The 16,255-nt window shown below is 38.1% G+C and overlaps 1 protein-coding gene across 1 annotated transcript in view; it reads right to left on the reverse strand.

Annotated features, from left to right (window-relative positions):
- Window positions 1-16,255, reverse strand: part of PARVA (parvin alpha) — a 69,787-nt gene that overhangs the window by 9,999 nt on the left and 43,533 nt on the right. Inside the window, exons 2-10 of the mRNA XM_087744670.1 lie at window positions 15,287-15,376; window positions 15,117-15,187; window positions 14,375-14,477; window positions 12,309-12,449; window positions 10,211-10,326; window positions 4,663-4,721; window positions 3,576-3,595; window positions 2,130-2,191; window positions 1,378-1,446 (exon numbers count right to left, since the gene is read on the reverse strand). Of these exons, the coding sequence (XP_087600796.1) occupies window positions 1,378-1,446; window positions 2,130-2,191; window positions 3,576-3,595; window positions 4,663-4,721; window positions 10,211-10,326; window positions 12,309-12,449; window positions 14,375-14,477; window positions 15,117-15,187; window positions 15,287-15,376 (731 nt within the window). The remainder of the gene's footprint in view (window positions 1-1,377; window positions 1,447-2,129; window positions 2,192-3,575; window positions 3,596-4,662; window positions 4,722-10,210; window positions 10,327-12,308; window positions 12,450-14,374; window positions 14,478-15,116; window positions 15,188-15,286; window positions 15,377-16,255) is intronic.

Consider the following 16,255-nt stretch of genomic DNA (forward strand, 5'->3'; position numbering starts at 1 on the left):
TTTCTATTTTTTTTCTATTGCTTTCTACTAGTTGTGAGGAATCAGAACAGCCACCTTTCAAGCTCTCAAATGGCATGCATTCCCTGAGCAGCAAAAAGCAGAATGAAGGTGCAACCTCATGACTGCACTGAAATTCAGTATATTGGAGGAAATAAAGGAACAAAGAATCATCTTTGTCCATGTTCTGCAAATCTGAGTCAATCTAATTTTAAGTGTATGTAATTACAGATAGAAGATACCTAACTGCTATGATATATGTTCATTTCTATCTAAAAAAATAGCAACATCCATAAGATTTTGTTAAAGGCCTCTCACTCTTAACCCTGTGGCATCAGGTCTATCAGTGCACTGAGATATCCTCACAAACAAACTGGGTTATCTGAAGCAACCCATCCCCTTCCTGAGGTAGATAATTTTCTTTCAACGGATAGAAATACAGTCTCTCATCTTAGGGAATACTGTTTTGGACAAATGCTTAAGGGGTTTCTAGGTACATTTAAATGATACAGTTTTTCCAAAAGTAAACAATGCAATAAGAAGGCATAGGAAACAGCCTTCTGAAAGTCCTTATTTCCATCTAAATCATCATTTTACCTGTGAAAAATCTATATCAGATTGATAGCTATTTAAATAAACCAGAGATTCTTAAAAACATGAATCAAGACATAAAATAAAACCTGTCCTGAAGACGCCTCGGTTTTTTTGATAGTGCAGATACCATCCTGCCTGCCTGACCTTGTAATTTTCTTATGATAACTGCTGCAATTGTTCACATAGGGAGGTATTAATACAGCAGGATTAAGCCTTTCTTTTAGCTTCTTTCCAGCCAATTTAGCAGCTGAGAACAAGAAAGAAGACCATGTACCACATTATTTCTGTGGTGCAATCAAGCCTGCAGCCCAACTGCACAGCTGCCTATACACTTGAGTAGCTTTACTCTCAAGAACGTATCTCACTGAATAGAGTCATTGTAATCCCATGCGATTGCGTGCCTGTGTAAAGGTAGGCAGGAAACAACTGTTCAGCTTGTCGTTGAATCAAACCAAGCAGATAGAGTTTTTCCCTGACCAAAACAAGCACAGGTTCTGCTTACAACACTTGGCAACACTCAAGAGGTAGCATCTGTTAATTAATTTTTATGCTAATGGAAGTACGAAACCATTTTAGAGCAATTTAGCTGCCCTCATGATTTCTCTGCTCACTTGGTGTGGATCTTCTTCATATGAACATATTTAGAATTGAAAGGTTTCCCGCTGAAATAACATCTTAGAGCTCAATCAATAAGAATTCAATGAAATTTCTGGATAAAGTTGGGGGCATAGTGCATAACATAGTGCAACTATCCCTCCCCCTTTAAGAAAGGCTGTAAAATCCTACCTGGGTCTCCAGTTCAGTGACCTCCAAATTCAATTTATTGAGATGCTTGTTCACAAAGGTGATGAGAGTCTGAAACATGAAAACAATGTAGTGAAGGCCTATGCAGTAGGGCAGCAGGTCAACGCACGCAGTATGAACTCCACTCAGAAGAGAATCTGCATGAGTGAAGAGACTGCAACATAATTTTAAAGTTTTAAAACTGAAATGTGACACTAAAAAAAAAAAAAAAATCTTTTTTTTTCCAAGAATGAAGAACAGAAATAAAATGAACATGATGTATATAAATAAAAACACACTGTTAAAACATAATAATTCTTAAAAAAATCCTTGTAGCAGACTACAGGGAAGTGGGTAATTGGACTCCACTCAAATCTGACAGCAGCCAAAATACTCTAGGTCAGACCCCTGGCACTTGTAAACTGAATACCTCTTTGGCATCAGTACACTCAATCTACCAGCTGGGTTCTACTCAACATACTCTTTGTGAGAACTTCTTTTTGATGGAAACTTTGATAACTACATGTTCTTCTGTGTTCCAAAGGTAAGTTCATGCTGCTAAATATTAATAAAAAGTAACATTACAATCATGAATTTGTATATTTGTTGAAGCATAAAGCTTAGTTGTATTTAATGTATGCAAACTATGCCAATTATATGTTATATACATACACACTCACTACATACGTACAAACAGATACACACAAGCATGCACATGCACACATTGTGTATTTTAAAAATAAAAACCTCCCAACCTTTTTCACGACATTGAGCTTGTCTGGAGCATGGTCAAATAAAGTATCAAATGCATCTCTTTCTGAAAAACATTCAGATATGTTAATATACTGAGCATCAGTTATCCAAATGCAGAATAAACACTTATTAAGGCACACACTCATTTAAGACAACAGAGTCAGCAAACAGTTTCAATATAGTCTCTTTGTATTCCAAGTACCATGTGTTTTGCGTACTGCTCTCTTGCTATAAGCTGCTAGTAACTTATTATCTATTATTTACAAAAAGCATAATTTTCAACTAGGATTTGGATTACCTAATAACCCTGTTCCTCAAAAATGAACCAAGAATGGTATCTTTATGCATAAAACCTTAAACAGCCAGATCCAGGGAGCTAAGTAACCAAATCATTGTGTGCAGAAGAATATGAGTTTACATCTAGAGTCACTACACATACAGAGGAAGATTTTCCCCATGGGCCATTGACTGCATTGTGGTCTGCTATATTATTAACCACTTCAAGCAACCTTATGACTACACAGCTGCAATACAGTCCTTTATATAGATGTTTTTGGGCCATTCTGATATGCAATTTAGGACATTACCAGCAGGACCAGCAACCTAGGGTGGCATGACTGGAGTGCTACTATAGTCACCTTCTGAAGAAAACAGGAAAAAAAACCAAAACGGCACCAGAGCCTTTTCTGAGCAATTTCCATTTCAACAATCACCTGAATGCTAGCGAATGACTCTACAAAAAGCTACATTCATATTCTTCAACAAAAAAATGTTAGAGTAGATCCCAAAGCAATTGTAGAAGAGAGACCTTATACAAAGTAAGACTGCTCAGGGATATCATTGGGAAAAGAAGTCATGCATGTAGCCTTTTAAATCAGCTGTAAGGTAGCCGTTGAAATAACACAAGAAGCAAATGCTAAATTCTTGGTAGGACTCCACCTAAGCTCCTCAGATGAGTGTTTTCTGTTGGCCAGGCATTTGGGCAGTCTCAATACTAGCAGTAAGACATACTAGGCACAGGAACTTGCATGGTGTTTAGGCCTGCTGAATAATGACTCAATGCCATTAAAGTGTAAGTAGGTAATGTATGCAAGAACGCCAACAAGTTAACCAGCTGGTTTATGATAAGACATCATTTCATATTATGCTGGGAACTTAAGACCATTAATACTATTAAAGTAATGTTCTGGAGGTTAAACCACAAAGCACCTGCAAATTAACACGTGCTGAAAAGCAATGAAATATGTTTTAAAGATGGCCAAACTGATTTTAATGCTTTTTTCCTTTTGTTAACTGCCACAATAGCCTGTGGTGCATATATGTATATATTTGCCAGGGCAACTTGAAATCCTCTACTTCCTTGCAGTTTGATCAATGTGACCACCCATTGCAGAACTAATGTATACTTTGTCTGCCTCAAGAAAAAGATAATAAACAAATGAACTTACCATGCCTTCCCGATAATGCCCTATTAAAAAAAAAAAAAAAAAAAAGGAACAAAACACAGTTATATATAATTCACTTGCACACATTGCGCTGCAAAAGAAAACAGCATACATGGCCAGATCTTCAGCTTGGTGAAAACTGGAGTAGATCCCTGGAATTAAGTAAACCTTCATCAAGTTACTCCAACTGAGATCTGGATTAGTCTGGAGTTCATCAGTATAATATCTCCTGGCTTCACTAAAGTCTCATGGGAGGCAAGATCTCAGATTTCCTACTATTGAACCAAATCAACACACCTTGCCTTCATGAAGATTTTCATGTTGATTTTGTGAAAACTTTTCCCTTTGCTTTAAAGATGCATTTACCACACCAACTACAATACAATTCCAGCCAAAACAATGCTTGGACTGGGTTCTTACAGACTGCAGCATTTTGCTCCAGTTGATCCTTCATGTAACTATTACACGTAAAAAAAAAAATAATCCATAAAGATTCATAATAAGTCAATAGTCTGGCTTCTCTCCATTCTGTTAGAATCTAGGATATTTTACTATTGCTTTCTGTTGGTTTGGAATAACATTTCTGTTATAAATTGTTCGGTGAGATGACAGGTACAGAGCTTACTACTGTCATTTTACATCCCCAAAGTCCAAACACCTAAAAATAGTCATATCACATTCCTTTTTGAAAGAATCTAGTTCTCTATCAAATTAATACCAACATAAAAGAATGAGGCATATCTTGCTTGTTTGTGTGAAGGACTTTTGAATAAAATAATAAGAAATATAATAAATACAGAAATAAATTCATAGTAGATAAATATAAAATAGAGATTTTGTATATCTTCATTCTGTCTTCTCTTTTATCCTGGTCTCCTGCTTTTAGTTCCCCAGCTCTGTATTTCATCACCCTTTTGTATTTTTAGATGCATGTTTGCAGCTCTTGAAAAGGCTAAAATACAGTCACTGGCTGATGCATCATCTTCGTTGGAACCCCAATACCAAAATCTAAATATCAGCAAATGCTTGGATTTCTGAGATGCATCTGTGTTCAATTACTGAACTGCTGGCAAAAGTGGTGTTGACATACTCAGTGTTACCAGTTATTTCCTCTTGGATTTGTCGAGACTGGAGGATTCCTTCTCGTTTCTGGAAAAAATAAAAAAGTGACATTTTTCTCAGTAAAGTTTAATGCTTAGGGTACAGTAAAAATTTATTTGTGATCTACAAATATAATTAGATAAGAAACCTGCAAAATAAGAACTTTTTAAGAACAAACTTACAGTAATATATTATTTCACCTTGCAAGTATTTCAGAAAACTCTTTTGTACATTAACAAGAAACTTGAAACTCCACCTGTAGAAGGAAGTATTTCTTTTCCTTTCTCCATTGTTCTTAATGCACTTTTCTTTTAAAGGCCCCAATTCAGCAAGGCATTTGAAACACCTAAACGCATATGTAAGTATTTTAGTAGAGGTATGTCTAGGTGAGTTGAATTAAACCTTGTATTTCAATGAACAGCTTGGCAGATGGTGCCCATGCTTCTCTTTTGCAAAAATCTTGCTCCTAGGCTATCTGTTCTTTCTGCCCTGTTCACACACTTTCTTTTTTGCCTCAGTGTTTTCCTTTTCTGACTTCTCTCCACACAAAGAGCTCTATTTGCTTGTGATGGAAAACCAAAATGGAAGCTAATCCATTCACAGCCTGCTCCAGACCCTCATTATCTTGGTGTTAATATATGCATTAATTGCAATGTTCTTCAGATGCGAGAAGTCCTCCGTATGTGGTGGTGAGTGGCCTGCATCTAGAAGCTGTGCACAAAATGGCAGAAGCCAACTCAAATGGTTGCTATTTGAGTCAGTTGGACAATGAAAGAGTTTAAAAATTTGACGTTGTTTCCAGGATGCTGATCACAGTCATCTGGTGGCGGTGTAAATACCACACATATGTTTAGCCTCTCTTTGTGTTCTCTCTGTTAATTCTGTTCATTGGAATTAGTAAAATTTTGCAATACAGAAAGAAAAGTCAGGCAAATGCTGACGACTGCATGTAAAGTCTAGACATTAGGCAATTATTCATGATTCTTCACTCCCTGTCATACAAGGAAATGAGAAAAATAAATTTATGCTGGTCCCAGACTTGCCTTCTGCATGGAAAAAAGAAAAGGAGAATAACCTTTCGGAAAAGTCCTTCGTGGCACGTGAACTGGGGCTGCTGCTCTTCCCTGCCTTGGAGAAGATAGCACATCACGACCTGAGGCAGCCCTCAGTGTATGATGTGCTGAGGATCTGGCCAGTTTTGAGCCTATTACTTCTATACTGCATTACTAAAATATATGAGGATCAAACTTACTTTCCACAAGAAAGCCATACATGGCACCTTCTGGGTCACTCCAGACTGGCACTTGGAGTAATTTGAACTGTCCTTTTAGCTAGATGATAGTTTCAAGTGTTTTCTGTTAAAGTCCTGGTACTAAATATCTTGCACATGGTTAAAAAAGCATTCAGGGAGGACCTTTGAACATTAGAAAGACAGAGTGGAGTCCAGTGTGTTACATACTGAAAGAGAGGGCACAGAACAGCTGCTGAGACATCTTCTGTCACCTAGCACGACAGTATGAACAAAAATTATATCATTTAGGGCTATCTTCATTTCCAGCTTGTGCGGACAGCAATAAGTACTTGCACTTGAAGTTACAATCTAGCTCAGACTAGCTTAAGTTAGAATTCCACTCTGTTTGGGATTTTTGTTTATTCTTCCCTTTGCTGCAGTGTGAAGAGAAACTTCTGTCTCCTCCTGACGATGACTCTGACATGCCAATGATGCCTTCTCGAGCAAAAGCTCTATCGCTCTCATCTCCTAGAGGAGCTGAGCATCATAGCAACAGCAACTGTACTTCTCAGTGCCCAGTCTGGTGACAGGGGAGAAGAAAAAGGCTTCTAATACTCTACCTTCCCTCTGCAAACATGCAAAAATAGCTCAAAACATACTCCAGTACCAACATAAAACATATTTTCCTTTTTGATAAACTGCAATTAATATCAATAGGAATTCTGCACCTTAATCCTATTGTCGACCAAAAGAGGAAAAAAAAAAAAAAAAAAAGACATCAAACCCTAGTTTTGTGCCTGGCATCAGATCACTAACATTAATGGAATTTCCACACTGCCTAAATACAACATGCATCTGCTGGACACTTATTTGACCAGCACATGTCAAGATAGACTTTCCTATGCTTTTGATTCATAAAAAGACTGGTGAAAAAGTCCCAATGGCAACAATCAGAATGGACCTTAGAAACACTAGTCTAAGCACCTTCTCTGTGAAGGCTGCTTCCCATACATCTTTTGCACTTTAAAATCTCAAAATTGACCCTAACACTGATGTCACCTGTTGTAAAGTTTGTTTTATACTGGACAGAGAATGACACAATATTCCTAAAAATACAAAGAAATGCTACTGAGGACTGAAAGACTGTCCAGCAATGTTCCTTAAAGATAACAGTGGCTATAACTGAAATAAAAAATTATACAAATGAATATCTACTATTTGAAAGTCACCGAGAAGTGAGGCATGAATTAAGATTCCCCATTAAAAAGTAAAGCTGGATGCACATTCCAGCGACCACAGAAGACTTTATTTGGGCAGGCTTGGCATCTTCTTCCCTCACAGCTGAAAGACTCCACTGAAGGCCATGAAAGATCTTCCTAATCACTTATCATTTTAAATTGATGACTACACCTAGAACAAAAAAGTACATCTGAAATTTGGGTAATATGTCTGGAAATGGAAAGGGTCGCTCTTCTTCATGTCTCTTCGCATCAGGTATATGTCAGCAGTTTTATAAAACTGAGGGCCAACTGCTTGATTTCCCACACAAAGTCCCATTCTGAAAACCTTCACACTATTTGAATGGGTTTTGCCTATGTATTGTTGCTATCCATTTCGTCTGGAGGATCACATTTTATAATTGCCCCACCAAGATGAAATGCAGAACTATTCTGGAGCTTTAAAGGACAAATACATTTGTCATAGGTTCAAAAAAAGACTTCTTGGGAACCTGGAGGCAATGCTGCTTGGAAACATTTCAGACCTTCCCAGGGCTTTCAGAGAGGCAGTGGACCAACGATCTCAGATTAAGCTTGTGGTATACACCTTCTTCTAATCTCATTAATCTCCTAGCTTTGCTTAGCGGTAGTTTATGCACCCAAGAATTACTGTCCCAGTGCTTAGAATATGCTGAAGCCATTCTGGTTGCTCTGCCAATGCATTCTTATGCCCTCGGACTTACAGCTCTTGCACAGAAGCAATCTGTCACTTAACCATTTGTGGATGACATAAATAAATAATTTTTTAAAAGAGGCAAAATGATAGCAAGATCCAGCTCTCTGCAAAAGCTCTCACTTGTTTCAGTAGAAATGATCAAACAAAGCCTAGGCTTTCTTCAAAATTATTCATTCCATTAGTATAGAAGGAAAAGAAAATAATACAACAAAATAGATACAAAAGGTCCAGCTATCACATTTTTTCCCAAATAAGCTTATAACCCAGATTTCATATTACTCTCATTGCTAACAGCAACAGGAAAAAGCTTTCATAAGAACTGTGCTGATTACCTGTTGGGCATGAGCACATTTTTTATTTCAGAAATATCTTTGTTTCTATTTGAATAAACTACACCCAGCCAACACGTCAACCCTCACATTTTATGATGTGTTTCTAAGCCTAACAAAATCATGAAATGAATTAGGGTAGTCTTCCTTAAAGACTTCATAAAAGTATTTTGTTCTTTTATTTTTCTCTCTCTTCTATTCCCTTTATCAAACTTTATAGGGTAGAATTTAAAACCAGCTACCACGTGGTCTGTTGAGTTTCCCTAGGCATGACCTTACTTTACAGAATGTTTAGAACGCGAGGCATGCAAGTTTGAACACTAAATTAAGCTTTAGGATCTGCTGATTGTTGATTAAAACTTTCATTGAGTTCAAAGGGTACGTGATGAATTATATAGAACCAACCCCACAGGACATGAAAGACAGATTTAAAAAATAAAAATAAAAACCCCACTCACCATAAAATCAAAATGAAAAATGTCTCGAACACAATTACAGTAAGAATACTGGCCCCCACCCTATGTTAATAGGAATCAGCACAGCCTTGGAGTTCCACTGATGGGCTTTCACTAAGAACTGTGTCTACAGGGTGAAATCTTCTGCAACATTACTTGGATTTTATTCTTGTGCAACTGCTTTCTCTGCCATTCACTGGCACCTGAGCTACAGCTGTGTAGCTGAGGCAAAGCAGTGAGTCTGATTCTCCCACTACTTATTGTTTTTAAATCGGTTTATCTCTACTGACTTCAGTGGATTTGCTGTTGAACTACATTGGCCTATTAAACAAGAGGACAATTACATCCATTGATTTCAATGGGAATTTTGTCTGCATATATGGAGAACCAGATCTTGCATTCTGCTGTCACTTTATTTTAGGACTGTATTCTTTTTCTGGTTTAGTTTCTCATCCCAAAGATGCCCTGATGGCTGTGCTCCTGATTTCTTACGCAGATTTTGGAAGAACTTTGAGATAAACCAGTGTAACTAATATATTTACAATAGTCAAAGGAAAGTGCTTGAAAATTATGTTCCTCTGAAGCCTTAGACACGTAAGTACAGATTTGCTGGGGTTCTCTTTCATCATCTGTAGAGAAACCCACAAAGCAGAATCTGAGAGTCAGTGAATCATTATCAGGCATCAGTGATACATCTACCAGAGACCCTCCTTCAGATTTCTCCCCAAATTGCAAAACTTGTCTGATTTGAATGCTGGAAAAAGGAGTGGTTACTTTCTCAGATCTGTCCCACAGATTTTCAGTGACACAAAATTTGAACAATAGCTCTTTGCACCAGGTACTTCAGGGTAACATCAGTTAAAACACATAAATAAAGACAGTTACAGTGCGAAAAATAAAGGCAAAGTTAGAGAGAGAAAGAAAAACAGATTGAATGGGAAGAGGACAAATAAGATAGAGCAAGCACAAGTCCAACTGAAAGAAAATTGATGAACAGAATAACATGAAGAGTTTGGATGGATCAGGCTCTAATAAGGAGACTGAGTGACACAAAAGATTTAGTTGATGGGATTTTGTTGCATGCTTATGAGAAAGCCAACACTGTAATCAGACTAAATTAGCATGCACAAGGCTGAAAAAGAATATTTAGTCACCTAACATGAATCTGAATGTAATAAACAGTGACAATTCATCATTCAGTGCCAAGAATGATTTGAATCTCTATACAAGTGAGAAGACCGTCAAAAATGGGAAAAATAATAATTCTAGAGATCATATTGGGTGATAAACAAACACATTCCAACAATAATAATGCTTCATATATTTTTAATGTCGGAGTCTGGCCGCTTTACAATCAAAATAAGACATTCTGAGCCACAGCTCAATCTGGGAAAGCACTTCTGCCTTTTTCTGGTTGAAGCACTGTCAGCAGGGAAGATGCACGTGTGTTTCTTGTCAGCCAAAGAGACACACGGATGCTCGCCCAAACACAAATTCTAGATGTATTTTTCAAGAAACCCCTCAGTCAGTTTCACAACTCTATCAAGAGCTGTTTAACACCTCTCTTACCTGCACAACAACCACCTGAATGGACACATGATCTGGGAGTCTGATTGGTGCTCGAAAATACTGTGATAACGCAACCAGAAGATGAAGTATTGCTACGAGACTTTTAGCATGAACAGCTGAAATAGATATTAAAAGCACAAGTTACAAACTGCAAAGTAACTAGGGCACATATTTTCACTTTTTAGGACGTGGGGGTTATGGGACTCTCTTCCTCTTGCCACCTGGAGCCAGAAGGCACTTTTAAGGCATCTCTCCTTTACTGGTCTCCTCCTGCTCAACAGGTCATGCAAATGCAGCCCAGTCAGTAATATGCGTCAGCACCAAAGCGTTACTTTTTGCAACATGTCTGGATGCCATAGGCTTGTGTAGATGGAAATCTAAAGCTAATCCAAAAGCCAGATTTCATGTACAGCAGTTTAAGTGCTGTCTCTGCATTCTCCTTGCCTTTCCTTTATTCCCTTTACTTCAATAAGGATTTATGGACTATCAGAAAGATATTTTTGTACTCATAACATGCACTTATTCATTTTTAAGTGTCACAATGTCTGCAGGATGATAAACGAGCCTATTTTGGCAGAAGCCTTAAGCAATAACTTACTAAACTCAATGACTCAAACATTCCTCATGAAGTTGTTATAGTTCTTGTTATTGAAGCTTTTTCACAGCAGGTTTCATATGGGTAGTTAACACTAACACGACTTACAAGATATCAAAAGCCATACTGTAGGAAATCCTTAATCAAGTATCAAACCATTGGCATGAAAGTGAGTAATTTCTATTTCTTATTATTGCCTTTCTTTGTCTTCTGTTTTGTTTTTGCATTTATAAGCTTCCCCAGAGTAGTATCCCTAAACAATCTTTGATAGCTACAGTACAGTGCACTTACGTTCTTTGTGCTTGAACTAATCAATCACTACTACCTTACTTCACTGGTAAAGCAGGATCAGATTCACTAAAATGTCCTTCTTCATTACCTTCCAATGCAAGTCTCAACTCTGCCATGGAGATACTCATCCATATAAAATGTGGCATTGCTGTCAAATTTGGCTGGGGTGCCAGTGGTCACGGATGAGGTGCTTTAGCAGAACACTAAAAAGATGTCTCTCCGCCTAGCACCGGCGTGTGCTGCAGCTGGCTCCAGCTGCTGCTGTCTATCTCTACTTTAGCTCTAAAACACATGTAAAACATTAAATTAAAACTAGAATTTAAATTGTCAGGCCACTCCAAACACCCTGCCTCCAGCTGCATAACAGAGAATGGAAAATAACCTGGGGGGGAGGTTGAAGAGAGATGGGGACAGAAAGCTCCGTGGGACCACACGAAGGGGAAAGTCAAGAGATGCCTAATGTTCACTCTTCCTTTCTCGAGCTATTTCTCTCCCTCTCGCTAATTTTTTGTGAATGGAACTGGATACAAAACAGCTCAGCTCAAGACAGGTATAGAAGACAGGGAAACTGCTATATACTGGTCACCAGTGTGAAATGATTCTGGATACCAAACTTAAAACAGAGGCCTAATTTTCTGAAACTGCTGATAATCTGCTTTCTGCATCACATATGCACTAAAATGTCTTGTGCTGGCCACTGAAGGCATTTCTATTAGATATTACTGTGTTCATTTTTAATACAATAAAACAGGAAGGGTGCAGTCCTAATCTTGATGAGAGCTTTGTAATCAAAATCAGCGGTTCAGATTTAGCCTTAAATGACTAGAAATATTATTCATATCTATGTTGCAAATTTTACACTAACAAAGGGTCCTAGGGCCTAACTCTCCTTCCACCTATCTACTACATTTGTGCAGGTACTTGCTCGTTTCAGCAAACCAATTTAGTAACAGAAAACCTAAGCTGGTATGCATAAGAGCAGAAATACCATACTTTGCCAGACTCTGAAAAGACAGTTTATTTAAACTGGAGGCTGAGCACCAGTAAAGAGAGTAGAGTGTAACACATCTGGAAGTGCCCTGCATAGCAGCTCATACCATAAATACCAGGCTTCAGCCCTCCCTTATCGTTGGATATTTCAGAATTCCAGATAGCAGCTATAAACTCTCGGCTGTCAACAAAGGAGAACAGCATAGAAAACACGCAACTTACAGTCAACGTTCCACTTAATGCTTCTTGGAGGGAGTTTAAGGGTTTCATTGATCTTTTCAAGTACTGTCTGTAGCTTCTGTTTCTGAGCAATTTCAGACTGAGTAACTTCAGCAACATTCAGCTTCTCACTTTCAAGTTTCTCTGAAGTGATAATAGAAGAAAAAACAGAAGAAAAAACACTGTCAACTCCATGAAGAACATAAAGACATACCACGCACCCAGACGTACATTCAAGAGATATTAGACTTCCTAGTTTTAAAATTACCTGCTTTTCCCTCCAGAACCACTTTCCCCCACACTTCTGAACTCCTAAAGATACAGTTCACCTTTTCTCTTTATTTACCTATTGCCAAGGGGAAGGCCAAGCATTAGTGAAAGCCACACTACTAGCTAACAAATATTTGCTGCAACTCCCTTTAGGGAACACCAGACTCTGAGGTAAGGCCCATTACTTCTATTGGTACTGGATAAAGGGTATTCTGTATGCAAGTGGCTTGTACAGCAGACCATCAAACCTAGGAAACAGATATACCAACTTTAAAATTATTTGTTTCATCAGTCTCAGCTCCCTGGCTTCTCCCTCAGACTCAGGAGATTTAAAAATTTTATTTGGTCCATTTGTGATAAAAGTGAAGTGACACCATATTCATAGAGGTGGAGGGATGCACCCAAGAAATGTGAACAAGTATTTCTGGAGGTATGAAAACAACTAAAACCTCAGGCAATTTCTTTCTGTGAAACCACTGCCATGTTCTGCACTCAAAATTTGCAGTAGATTTTAAAATACTTTATGAATTGGTTTGTTAATGATTAGTACAGATTGCTAGGTATATACATACATGGCTTAGTGTTTACCATTAAATAGTAAGCAAAGAAAATTTAACAATAAAAGCTCCCTGATAACACTACCAGAAACAAAATGCTTGGTCGCCTATCAATTTACTTCTATGAAAGAGTATCTTGTTAAGCTTGGTAAGAGTTGATCTTATTCTCATCAAAGCCAACTGAGTATCTTCCCAAAGAGAGTGAGCCCGAGCTACCAACCTACGAATCCTGCCTAAGAGACTGCTATCTCCATGGGTTTCTTGTGCCTCCGCAGAAATCAGTCTGTATGTAGTCTCACAACAAGACCAAAGTCTTTAGTTAGCATAGACCTGATCCACAAGGAGTAATGGAAAAGATTCTACTGAAATCAATAAGTGCTGGATCAGTATACGCATATTTAGAATAAGGCTGTATCTGATACACATTTTTGGGGTTTTGGGTGAAGTCACTGAAGGTCTGCCCACGAGAATCAAATTGCTCAGTCTGGGGCATACCCAGTCCATCACAATATATTCAATAGCTTAACCATTCATAGAAGGGAATAGTCTGTGTAGTCTTTATTAGAAGTGCTCACACGATGTTTCGAGATTCATTTAAGATACTGAAAAGAAATTTACTGGAGACTTTATGAGCTGTAATAACTAAGAAAATGACTTCCAAGCCAACAGTTAAAAAAGCACACGCCAGCTCTGCATTAGCAGTTTCTTTTCTCTATCTGTTTCTCAGCTGAAGCTCAGTTTGCAGTCCACTGGGTACCATTACCTCAGTAACATGAAAAGCCAAACATCAAATCAGAAAGAAATTCCAACTTTCCAGAGAAACTTCGCGATGTGAATAAACTATAGTATGGAACCAGCAGAGATTAAAAACATCCACCATTGTACTGAAAATACCCTTGCCTTCAAACTTACTTTCTACTTGTAACACGGTTAAGTTTGTACAGCACATATGCAGATAATAAATTTAACTGGAGCGAATACTGTTGCCAAGACAAGAACCCTCCCTCTCTAGCACCCCAGGTAGGCTTTATGCTGTTCTCATCAACTACAGAGCACCACACATTGCACTGTAGCTATAAGGATTGTGCATACAGCCTACTGCTCAAGGGTCTCATAATACAATGCTATTTTTATATCACTTAGTGGCATAAATGTAAGATGATACCAAGGCTCCTAAGTAGGAACAAGTGATCCACTTACTGACAAAGTGCCCCAACAGCATGCACATATATTTTTTCTTACCAAATAATTTCTGCAGTACTTGTCCATCATACAGGTCTTCAGCCAAGTCTTTCACAATAATCCTCTCTCCTACTAACACATCATTAATCCAGTCAATTAATACCTATATGGGAAACACAAATTTGGCAGTATTATACACTATTCATTTGCAATTTAAAACACATGTCATTTTGTACAATGATGAAACTATTTAGCAGAAAGAATACCAAAGCTGCAATGGCTCAAAATACAAATCAGTCTGAAATGCCATCAGAAGAAAACAGCAAGGACTTACAAAGGACTCTTCTAAGGTGGCTGTGTCAATGCACCATGATGTCTAGACAAATACGGGACTGATGCAGTGCCTTCTGGAGTGAAATCCATCCTTTGCTTTCAGTAGTATTTTAACATTTTATTGTGAAGCAAAAGCGTTGAAGTCCATTCTAATGAAGCTTTCTGCTAAAGTTCTAACCCCAAGAATCACAAAGACTACAAGGGAAGTCGCTGTGATCTTAGATTGGGGGTGGGATGGGACTAAGAATCTGGACTCAGGATTTTAATCCAAATTCTTAATTCTCACTGTGCCGTATGTAGAGAAAGATACTGCAACAAATGACCTGCCCATTTCACTGGGATGTACACACCATGTGGTTTCATTTAATTAATATCTAAACAGTGCTTTGAAGTGTTCAAATGAAAGAGGCTGGGATAGCATTAAAAAATAGTTTCACTTTCCTGAAAGTGTTTACATGCTTTTCATTACCTTCATTAGTTCTTGTAATTTTGGGTCATTTCTTGAATTTGGATCAACCATTGTTCGGACTTCATTTTCCTCTAGAAGGTTTAAAAGAAAGATATTAGAAACTATTACAGGCATGGAACTTTATTTTACATCAAGCTCTTATGTTGAGATGTAAAATTGTTGTGAATTACCTAGCATAGTGTCCTCAGGGTCTAGTTCGAATGGAATTGGACTGAGAGGTAAGTTAATGGCATTTATTCCTTCTTCCTGTAATTCAGATACTAGGAAATAAAAAAGAAGAGTTTGGTCAAATTTCAGTTCAATTTTACTTACTATTTCACTCTTGCTAAAAGTAGCATTAATTGTCTTAGAGTCATGTTCTTATAAAGAAATTATCAGATAAGCCTCTAGGTGTAATGACAGCAATAAAATATAGCTAACAAAAGTGGGAGGCCCAGCCAACAAACCTTTACTTGTACGAGTAGATTTTTCATGGATAATGGTACTGGAATCAATGCAATTTCCTCAAATCTTTTCCAGGATAAGGCCCATTTTCCTCAAATTTTAAAAGGCTCACTTGCATTTTAATGGTCCTGACATTTTAACACTAATGAATCATTTTAGTTAAGGGAAATGATTATTGCTTTCAGCTATGTCACCCTTGCTCTGGAGATGCTTCAAGTTTAGCTACTTGAGAAGAGCTGGGTCTGGCTATATATCCACGCAGGAGCTACCAGACTGATAAACTATTCAGGACTGAAGGTGCAGTCGTGGCACACAGCTCCCTCCATTGTTCAGGTCAGAGACCAGCTGGAGCAGACTGGGGGAGGCTCCTGGCCCGTGTTCTTGGCCTTTCCTTAGCAGAAACCATGGCAGCAGGACACAGGCGTAAGATGATGAACCCTCAAAAGTACTGCCTTAGCGTGGAGTCCAGACAGGTTGAGAAAGAACTTGGACAGAGGAATGAGGAAGTAATCCCAAATCCCATAGTTTGGACATGACCACAGTTGTCAGGGAACATGGACAAGTTCTTACTCAGCCAAAGTCCCCTAATGCTGCAAAAATCAATGTTCTTGTATTAATACATGCTCTGAGAACATAGGAACAGGGAGATCCAGAGAAGAAGCGTAAAAGCAGTCCTGCCACTAGTGCTGTACTGC

The sequence above is a fragment of the Nipponia nippon genome, unplaced genomic scaffold, assembly GCF_047370975.1.
Source record: "Nipponia nippon isolate SJK-2023a ecotype South Korea unplaced genomic scaffold, ASM4737097v1 scaffold_10, whole genome shotgun sequence".
In the NCBI taxonomy this organism is placed as follows: Eukaryota; Metazoa; Chordata; class Aves; order Pelecaniformes; family Threskiornithidae; genus Nipponia; species Nipponia nippon.